The 11,152-nt window shown below is 38.5% G+C and overlaps 1 protein-coding gene across 1 annotated transcript; it reads left to right on the forward strand.

Moving 5' to 3' along the window:
• The first annotated feature begins 1,120 nt into the window (after positions 1 to 1,120).
• On the forward strand, positions 1,121 to 7,010 carry LOC100888492 (zinc finger protein 354A-like). The gene is made up of 2 exons (XM_030993435.1): positions 1,121 to 1,191; positions 4,211 to 7,010. Exon 2 carries the CDS (start codon positions 4,340 to 4,342, stop codon positions 6,554 to 6,556), a length of 2,217 nt encoding a protein of 738 aa, XP_030849295.1. The 5' UTR covers positions 1,121 to 1,191; positions 4,211 to 4,339; the 3' UTR covers positions 6,557 to 7,010.
• The last annotated feature ends 4,142 nt before the right edge of the window (positions 7,011 to 11,152 follow it).

The raw sequence follows: 11,152 nt of genomic DNA on the forward strand, positions 1-11,152 counted from the left end.
AAAAAAATTCAATTGACCTGTTTTCATTTGGCCAGGCACCCCCCCCCCCCCCCGCCCCTAGAGCCGTCAGTGGGGCTAAGCCCCATGGAGCTCAGGGGTTTTAGGCATTTAATTACGGTCAAATGAACATAATTTGATACTGGTAGGTTAGTTATTCTTTCTTCTCTTTAACATACTTTTTCAAAAGTGGGGCTGGATCCCCGCTGCTCTGCAAGCCCTGGCTGACATGAATTAAGGCTTCTAAATTAGTATATTTTTGCCTGACTGTAAATTTCGGAACAAATTAACGCATACAAAAGTATAATTTACAATAAAAATTAGGGGGGTTTCCCACAAAATACACACATAAAAAATACCAAAGGGGGGTTTTAACCCCCTAAACCCCCCCCCCCCCCCCCCCACCCACCCCCTGCCTACGCGCCTGACTAGCCCTCATCTCCCAGCCGCGCATATATTTTTTTTTACACAACAAGTGCCTTGAGTCATTTTCGCGAAAAAAATCCAAGAAGTGCTCTGGTGAAAGATTCGAAGTCGTCAGCGCACTTACACTATATGTGCAAGCACGTACACCCAGGGAAGGGAAGATGATAGAAAGGGGAAAACAAGGATAGTGGAGAGGATATTGAGAAGGGGAACAAAAGGAAATACATATAAGGAAAGAGAATTAGAGGATAATTAAGTCAAAGGAAGAACATAGAAATGCATAATTGAAGAGCTAAGAGGATCATATAGATCGATCTAGACTATGGAAAAACAGGGAAATACATAAAGAAGGAGAAACTTAATCTATCAGATTAAAACAAAGAAATACATAAAACAAAAGAGAAGAGGTAGAATGAAGGCGAACAAAAGAAATACATAACGACGGGAGAAGTGGGGATAGATTGAAGGAAAAACAAAGAAATATATAACGAAGGAGAAAAAGGAATAATAGAAGAAAAAGAAAAGAAATACATGACAAAAGAGAAGAGGATAGATTGGAGGAGAAGTTGGAGAACACAGAAATACATAATGAAAGAGAAGATGAGGTCGGGTCGCTTCGTAGTGTAGTGTAATGAAAGGGTCTGGACTGAAAGACTAGACATGCATCTGCTGAAAAAGAAAGAAAGATACGTCTAGATCTATTCTCCAAATTCTTATTCACATATTCTCTTTCTATGAAACAGATGATATAATGGATGCATTGTTACTGTAAGTATTTGAGGAACAATCTGAACTGAATCAATTTGAATGAAAATACCAATAAGATGAAAATATTGATGTCGAATTGTTCACTTTAATCTATGTTCGGCCCCATGCATACGATTTCGTGTCCTGTCGAAATCGTTGTGTTTGGAAAAGTTTGGGGCGTATCAGATTACAGTTTCGTGCCACAGATTTTTGTATCACTTTGAATTATTGAATAAGAGGTGCTTTTTATAATTGCATTATAAGTGACTATTCTCTTGTGAATACTGGTAATTTAAAGTGTGGTTTATGTGTGTCAGAATACTTGTCAATTTCTGTTGCAAAACATTTTAATTTTGATAGAGTAAAGGAGCCCGTAATCGGCCAGCTCCAGTTTTCGGCCGATTGGTTGGATACAAGGTAAAATCACTCTAAAATACATCGCATAATAGCATAACACATATCCCACACATACCATACCATGCCAGTGTCACTGAAGAACCACATTTGCAATGGAAAATATATCCTAAAATATCACATTTTAGCGATGTAATCGCCGGTCCCGCTACCCAAATCTGAAAAATCGAGTATCTTACGCGTGTCTGTAAGAAATATGGGTACCATAAAATGAGCTTTATTTCAAGTATTTTTCAGATTTAAAGCCCGATTTTGTGCTAGTCGCAAGCTCAAAAGTATGTCATCGCATGTATTAAATCAATGCAGCCGCACACCGCGACGCACACACGATATCTCTGTCTAATTCAGATTCCAACTTCCGATCACCGCTGTGCCTGTCTTCGGCCAGGCGAGCACCAGGGAGCTCCGGCGTGGGATACCTGCTCCGCCCGCTTGTGCTGTACATCAGCGCGGAAACGCACGGCGCGTGCGAGCGCTTCCTATTGACTTTGTACATGCGGCCGTAAACTGAAACGCTCGGCCGATAACGGGCTCCAAAACAGTGAAAATTGAAATGAATATTGTCATGGCAATTCGTGATTTTTTTCTGGGATTCTTTTTTTGTTTAAATAATTATAATATTTGCTTCATGATTTGAACAAGAAATGATAAAAAATAGGAAGTAAAGAGTCCTAAAAATAGGATTTTGTCTTAAGTGGCCGAAAACGGGCTCCTTTACTCTAGGCAAATTCATGCAAAAAAATATATTTAAAAAGTTGACTTGAAAACACATCACACAATTAGTCTCAACCGAGTCAGGAGCAAATTTGAAGAAATTATATTTTTAAATGTTGTAAAACCAAAGATATAAGAAGAAAACTGACCAAGTATCTGTACTAAAAATCGTACATGTAAAATTGGTCGTACACATTCGACAGCTGAAAATGACGCGCACGGTTGCGTTACGTGCGTTCTCGAATCCAAAATCATACCTCACACACACACTCTCGCCATACCGCGAATGGTCCGTCTTGGGGAGCTAGCCGGCTGAGAGTTTGCAGCGATACCAACGCAGCTTCGGAGCTCCGCAGCGCGCCATTTTAGCGGGACTCGGAAAGGTTTGCGATGGGAAGGCAGCGGCCTAGCTTTTTGCCCAAACAACGCTAGATCGGCTGCTGGCAAAATGAAAATAACTACGATCGAGAACATCGTCGGTTTCTTAACTTTTCAGTGAGATAATTCTGAATTCTAATTGAGACTATATAATAAATTAAATCGACAAAGAAACCTCGGTAGAACTCTTATAACTATACAAAAGCTTGTTTATTTCTTCATTTGACATTTTGTTTTCGACCATTTTTTCGTGCGCGAGTCAATGTAAACTATGTATTACCAAACTTTCAACACGCAAGGAACGGGGAACACTCGCGGACCTCGTAACAAATTCGTTGCAAAAAAAAAATTTCAAGGGTGATTTTGAAGCAGTGAAGAACATTGGCGCTGCGATGCGCAGAAATATACTTGAAAGAAACTTTTTAAAAAAATACCTGAATTTTCAGAAAATCGTATTTGTATTAGTGTACCTAGATGTGACTTGTTTATAAATCAGATTTTATGAAGATTTGTCGGGAAAAAATGTCAATTTTTTCCGTTTGGTGGTCATTTCTAGGCTAATATTTTAAAAGTCGCATCAGTAATGGGCCTGATGTTTCTCTTATCGTACTTGCATGTTATTTCTACATAGATTAAACATAGGATGGTTAAGGGTAAGACCAGATAACATTATAAAAAAGATATATCCTTCCACCCTCCCATATCCAAGTTTTGGGCTGATTATTGTCGACCCACCGCAGCAAGGCCATTCAAATTTTCGTACGCGCGCAAAGCGCCCTCTAGTGCCCCATGAATGTGCCTAATTTTGAGCTTGACTTTGCTTTGTGAAGTTTGTCATGTCATGTCGTGTGCATTCTAGTTCTGGATCTAGACTGTAGACTATTTCTAATTTTCAATTATACAATTTCTGTGAGAGAAAATATTTTTAATCTCACTTCTAGGACTAAATTAATTTTAAAGATTACCAACAATCTTTTGCAGATCAGTAGATTCTATCCATTGAATTGGTTTGACACAAACGAGGCCGAGGTTTGTATTTTACGGGAATTTCGCTTTGGCCTATTAATTTTTACGAGATTATGATAATGAAATGTTGATAAAATGTTGGCAAGCCACTGCACTAGCTGCCAAGTGAAATTGCTGTATTTATGATCTTTGATTTTTAAATAGTGTGTATTCACATGAAGGTCTTGTTTCTATTAATTGTAATACAGCCTACAGCATATTGGGTAGCTTAGCGAAATGCACGCATACATATACATGTAGCTTTGCTCTAATGGACTCTTGATAACAGTTGTTGCTCTAGTTGTCTCACATTGCAGTTTGGAAGACTTGGCAGACATTTTTATACGTATGTGCTAGATGCTTGCACCCTTTAAAATGCTTCTATACAGTTTCTTTCACATTGCCATGCATAACCAGAACTCAATGTTATCTTTCAGCAGGTTGTTTTGAGAGTAGGCAAATTTCCATCGGCCTCTTCTCTTATACACATTTATTAGATATTTGTAATTTCTATTCTTTTCTTTCCCAGGTGAAGAGGGAGAACCAGTTTCAACTGGTTTGAGGGGATTCCCACCACGGTGAACTCTGGTTGCAGCATTTCTGATGACAAGATTCTGTCGACAAGCTGATTTTGAGGGAAACTCTGTCTACTTGTGAGATGGAAGCCCCGGGAAACCCTTCAGGTATGGATCCTTGTGTCGAAGAAGGAGATTGCAGAGTAATCGTTAAAGAAGAACCTCCAGAATTTGAGCCAACTTCCCTCACATTCTATGGCCAGATCAGTGATGCCATTAGTCATGGTTCAAATTCTTCAGGAAATGGCATTTGTTCTTCAAACTTGTCACAAAGTTGTGCATTTTCTTCTGAATCTTCCTCTCAAAGCACTGCCACGTTAGGAAAAGACTGTAAATACTCTGGTCCATATAGTAATGAGATCGATGGATATGCACATAGCAGTAAGATTGATGGAGGATATACAAGCACAGGCAATCATGAGAGAAAACAAGAGGAGAATACTGAGAATTTCAGCACTGAACTGCCTAGTGTCCCTCAAGGTGCACTATTAGGTACTACATCAACTTTGGTTCGTTTGGATAATAATGAAGCAGAACCTCCAGAATTTGATCCCACTTTCGTAAGATTCAATAGCCTAGAGAGTAGTGAAGAACCATCGGTAGAATCCCAATCTTTGAGAAATGGCATTTGTTCTTTAACCTTGTTACAAAGTAACACGTTTTCTTTTGAATGTTCCTCACAAAGCACTGCCATTTTAGGAAAAGTCTGTAAACACTCTGGTGCGCATAGCAGCAAGATTGATTTAGGAGAAAGTATAACTGGTGCCAATCATGATGAGAGGAAAGAAGAGGAGATGCATGTGGATTTGACCATTGCACCACAGGATGTTCCTCAGGGTGTTCATCAAGGCCCACTCCTAGGTACTGAAAAAACTTCTATTTATTCAGATGAAATTAAAGCAGAACCTCCTGCATTTAACCTGACTGAACAACCACAGGAAGAATGCCAGAGTTTTGGCCCAAATACCTCTAGAAATAGCAAATGTTCTTCAAGCACATTACAAAGTAACATGTTTTCTGCTGAAAGTTCCCCATCAAGGACTGCAATGTTAGTAAAAGATTGTAGGAACTCTAGTGCAGAGTGTATGACTGGTACCAATCATGATGAGAGCATAAGAAAAGGGACAAGTGATAATATCAGCATTAAATCACCTGGTGTCCCTCAAGGCGCATTATTAGGTACTCCAACAACTTCTTTTTGTTCAAATGAAGTGCGGACAAACCATTCTATGACTTCATTAGAAAAAACTTTAGAGCTTGTAAAGAAGAGAAAGAATGGGATGAGTAAGGTTGAGGGTGAAAGTTGCAAGAAGGCTAAGAGGAAGAGAAAACCAACAAAACCTACAAAGTCAATGGAATACTGCAATGAAGCTGAAAGAATGGTTCTTGGAAACCTGCCATCACCCAAAGCAACGGCTTCTTATTCAACGGATCAGGTTATGTTGATAGAGGCTGATTCTTCTGCTCTCAATGATGAACAGTTCTCACAGTTTTCAACTCAGCACATGCATTGTCTTTTGAACTTCAAGCGATATGAATGCCTCCAGTGCGGCCTAGGCTTTGCCTCTAAGAAAGCAATGAATGTCCATATCCGAACCCATTCTGAAGAAAAGCCCTATTGGTGTACAGAGTGCGACATCGGCTTCACAGAACATCATTTGTATATGTCGCACATGCAGAGTCATAGGCCGTATGAATGTGACGAATGCGGTGCTGATTTTGCTGACAGTACAACCTTGCAGATCCACAAGCTCCTCCATTTACAGTCAAAGAACTTCAAGTGCTCCGTCTGCTCCAAGATGTTCAAGCAGAGGGCTGGATTGGCCAGTCATATGATGAACGCCCATCCCCAAAGCCACACTGATGATAAGCCATTCTGGTGTAAAGAATGTAACAAAGGCTTCACCCAGAATCATTCCTACAAGGCTCATTTGCGGATCCACTCAGGGGAACGTCCATACCTTTGCAAAGAATGCGGTGCTGCCTTTGCAGACAACAAAACCTTGCAGAACCACAAGGCACTGCACTCCGACGAGAAGACCTTTAAGTGCACCGTTTGCCCCAAGATGTTCAGGCAACGAGCTGGGCTGGCTTGTCATATGAAGACCCATACCGACGAGAAGCCGTTTATGTGCGAGCTGTGCGGACAAAGCTTCAAGACGAAGTCCACCTTGAAGAATCACCAAAGGATACATTCTGAGGAGAAACCTTACCAGTGTCCACTGTGTCCTCAAGCTTTCAAGCAGAGAGCCGGTCTTGCCTGCCACAGTAAGGTCCATGACAAGGGAATCCCTTATTAACACGATGACTACTGGAGAAACCTTACCAGTGTCCACTGTGTCCTCAAGCTTTCAAGCAGAGAGCCGGTCTTGCCTGTCACAGTAAGGTCCATGACAAGGGAATTCCTTATTTACACGATGACTACTGAATATTCTAAATCTCTTAGGCTTAAGTTCCTTTAGGCAATGCGTTTAGCAAGACTTCACATTCTTCATTGCCACAACCTATCTTTGTACCAATTTCTAGATTTGCCCTCAAGCTTACATTCAAAGGGCTAGTCTTGCTTGCTATAGTAAGGTGGGTGTGAAGACATTAAACCCATTGTGAACCAGCGAAGCTCAGGTGCACAGAGTTTCCAAGCTAGGAACTGTTACAACTCAACTACCTCGACTGATTCAACTTAAAGGGATCCGGTAACTTTGTCTTAGATCCTTTAAAAACAATCCTTGATTTAGCTCATGCTGCAATGATAATTAAAACCTTTAGGTCAGTCAAGAACCCCATGACTATAACAAGCCGATCACCTGTCTGATTATCAAGATATTTATAAATCAAAATCTAATTTTGCGTTTGCCAAACGTTTTTCATAACACTACAGTCTATTGGGTAAAACAAGTATGGTAAAACCGGTCACTCAAAGGTTTTTACTTTTATGAGGCACTTCTTGATCATTTTGAAGTGCAATTTTTTTGGCTTCAATATAACACCATATCACAGACACTGATAACACGTACATGTAGGGCCGTGCGTCTCAGATTTAACATTGTTAAACGATCCCTTTAAGAACTAGACAAGCCGTACATAGTCAAATTTGGGACGGAATGCCAAAAGTACAACCAACAACGAGCCATTGCCTCAGGGTCATGGAACTGGGAAACTCTTGTACCAAGAATATGACCTTGAGAAAATTTGATATGGGGGGGGGGGTACCAAAAATATGACCTTGAGAAAATTTGATATGGGGGTGGGGGCAATTGCTCACTCCCCTTCTGCTAATTATATTATTTGACAGTGCTCGATCAGTATTTAGATAAATGCTAAATATCATTATTCTTTGTATATAATGTACATGTGTACATGATAGGATCAATTTTCTTGCCATCATAGTCTTAGGAAGGTCTTAGAAAAATGGTTTGGAAAGACATAAACATTAATTCTTTGTTGCCTCCTGTGCCTCTAAGTTTTAGGTCTGCAGGCACAGACTGTAATGGGGCGTTGCAAGAAAGTTGAGTTGCAATCGATTGCAAATTGAAATATCAGTTGCAATCAATTGCAACTTGCGATCAATCACAACTTTCTTGCAACGCCCCATAAGATTGACGTCAATAGCACTTCTATTGCATATACATGCCTTGAACCTCATGTGTTGGATTATGTAGAGCTATTAATATGCCCACCTCCAGGGCCCCATTTCACAGAACTTACTTGTCATCAGTGACAAATGACAGTTTTTGTTATAAGCTAGTGAAATCCTTGCTTCTGATTGGTTATCACACTGATTTTTGTCATTTGTCATTGAAAAAAAGCTTGTGAAACAGGCCCCTGGTATCATCACTTTCAGTCAAACAAAGATTTTACAACATATTGAGGGGTCAGTGACACAAACACGTAACTCCATTTTGGCCATTTTGAGAGAAAGTGGTTTATGTGTCACTGAGCACTTGGGCCTTAAGGATTTAAGTCTATGTTTCACTAGCCATTGACTTCAATGGGGTGTTGGGTGGAGTTAAGTCTTTGTGTGTTCCTCGAAAGCCCACATGTTTCTGAACATTTTGATATCAAATACTCATTTTGGCAAAATATAGAGTTATATCTTTGTGTCACTGAACCCTCGATATAGATTTTTGTGAAACAATACGCAATATATGAACTCACATTTTCACTGCTTTGTAACTTGCCTGCTTAGAGCCCCAAGGGCATTAACTCTGCGTGAAAGTATACAACTTAATGGTTCAAATCTGACTGACATGAGCGCTATGCAGACAAAATGTTTTGCCACTGACCAAAAGACGACAACTCAAAAAAGCTTTTTATCAAATGGAAAAGGTGCCATATTAATTTGCAACTAGCATTATAACTATCAGTATTGTTTGCATCAATTATTTTTCCTACGTATAGTAGATGTGTATTTATTTTTGATCATGTATTTAAATTTTTACTGTCTGATCTTATCAGATATAGTTATCATCAGGAAGTTTGTTTAAAGCATACATGTCACAAACTTTTTGCTGTCAAAATCTATTGTTATGTTATGTATTGTTTTAATGTACATGTAGTTTTGATATATCAAATTCATGTTCTTTAACATACATGTATGATGATGTACATGTATGTCAACATTTTATGATTTTTTTTGCTTTTCTATTTTAATTTTTCAGTTTTCATGGGTAAATATTTATGAATTTTATTCCATAAGAGATATTACCAATGTTTAGAAGACGCAATGTTCTATATGATAGAGCCAGTATATCAAAATAGAAATTGTCCATGTCTTTTAGAAAATTTAGACTCGCACACCTTTGTTTGTTTGTTTTAAAATTCAATTTGGGTCCATTGTAGGGGCCAGGAGGCAGGAACCTGACGGTAAAATTTCATGATTCAGGGGAGTGTTTCACAAAGACTAAGATCAACATTCAGTTGGACTTAACTATGACAGGCCATTCATGTCACTGGTTGCTCTCACCATTATGGTCTTTAGATAATGTTTTTTCCTTCGATAATGAATTATCAAAAAATATAAATTCTGTAGATTTGTGACCATGATTTGTACGTCCCTTGAAAGACAAATACCAGTGAATGGTGAGAGCAAACAGTGGCATGAATGGCCTGCCATTGTTAAGTCCAACTTAAAGTTGATCTTAGTCTTTGTGAAACACTCCCCAGGGCCCCGTCTTACAAAGAATTGATATCAATCGCAACTTATTTGTGACTGATTGGAGGACTTACGATTGATTTGGATCGATCATAACTTTTTGTAAGACGGGACCCAGATCTCAGAAGACTCAGAATAAGAAGGCATGAAAAGCAATGTCTCGATGTGTTCACTGGTTTAGTGGCAGTCATTGATATAATTTATTGATTTGAATTATATTAAAAAAATGGGGGGGGGGGGGGGGAAGGTACCCCCCCCCCCCCCCTCATGTGAGTTACTGTTGACAATAAGGGAATTTTGATCATGGATGCCTACTTTTGTATGCAACATTCAATCATGTCTAGTAAGATATTTGATGTACTTTTATCTCAAAACTGATATTATTTTTGTATTGATCAAGACATGCATGTGATTTTACAAGAAAGTTTTCAGGAACAGTATGAAGTTACATTATTTAGTTTTTTTTTCATTCTATCTGATGGTGAATACCGTTGTTAGTTGATGGACATAATTTTTTTAGAAGCTTTACTGAAAGTAAGGGAAGGAAAACAATAGTGGCTGGGAGACACACTTTCCCTTTGTGCAAGTCCAAGTCATTGTGTCCCATAAATTTAGCAACCATATGTCAGCTTTATATTTGATCATTTTATGAAGTTAAAAGATCCACCTTCCATAAGATAATTCAAAGTCATTTGATGTCAATATGTGGGCCATGTTTCATAAAAACTTGTTATCGGTAACAAAGGCTAAATTTCTATGACCAATTTGCTCTCAGCCAATCAAATGCCCCGATTTCAGTAGCTTATAACAGTTATTGTAACTTGTATTCAATGACAAGTTTTATGAAACAGGGCCTTGTTCCAAACTATACACTATTTATAGTTGTCAATATATGGGTCATCAACTCATCAACTGACAATGTTTTAGAGTTGCTCATTTACACCTGAAATACAGAAGCATCTCAAGAAGAAATCTTGCCATTTCAAATTCCTCATAGTTTCATTAAGAAAATTGTTCTCTTTGTATTTTTTTCTTTATCAGCAGTCAGTCCCACGTTACAGCAATTGCTTGTTATAATTAAATGTGAGGGCATTTAAAGGCAAGGCATTAAAAGACCGGATATTTTACTGACTGTAATGTATTTTTTCAATAATTTTCAACCTTTCAATGAAGGCTTACAATATACATTGTAGAGCTATTTCCAGTCTCTGTACCCAAGCATTGTCATGCCCGTGTCATCAGTTGGTGATGCATTGTCGGGCATGGTTGTCGGGACACTGTGAGCAGTAGAAGGCAGTATACATAGATCTTGAGTAGTGTCGGTAGAATGCACTGCTTTTTAAAAAGAGCAATCATTTTCACGTGACAACTCATTTTTTACCTTCACCAGAACTGTTAACTTTTCTGACAGAATCAGAAACGGTGAAATGTGACAAAGTATTGATAATAGAAAAGCTATGAAATATCTATATGAATGTATCTGATTCTGCAAAAAAAGAATAAACATATATATTATGCATTAATGATGTTTTATACCCATGTAGGTCCTTCTATTCTTCTTCTATCAGTATAATGTTTACATCTCGCTAAAATTATGTATTATTGCATATAGTATTCAGGCAGAATAAAATAATTTGTGTATAACGCATGTAATTCCAAGGTGTATGCGAGTATATTTACGTTTAATAAAAATTGTTCTTTATGGAGAGGATTATTAGATAGATTGAGAGAGGCGATAAAAACA

The sequence above is a fragment of the Strongylocentrotus purpuratus genome, unplaced genomic scaffold (assembly GCF_000002235.5).
Source record: "Strongylocentrotus purpuratus isolate Spur 01 unplaced genomic scaffold, Spur_5.0 spur5_scaffold_20, whole genome shotgun sequence".
NCBI lineage: Eukaryota > Metazoa > Echinodermata > Echinoidea > Camarodonta > Strongylocentrotidae > Strongylocentrotus > Strongylocentrotus purpuratus.

Coding starts and splice junctions, on each gene's coding strand:
- LOC100888492 (XM_030993435.1), top strand. CDS start 4,340: ATGGAAGCCCCGGGAAACCCTTCAGGTATGGATCCTTGTGTCGAAGAA.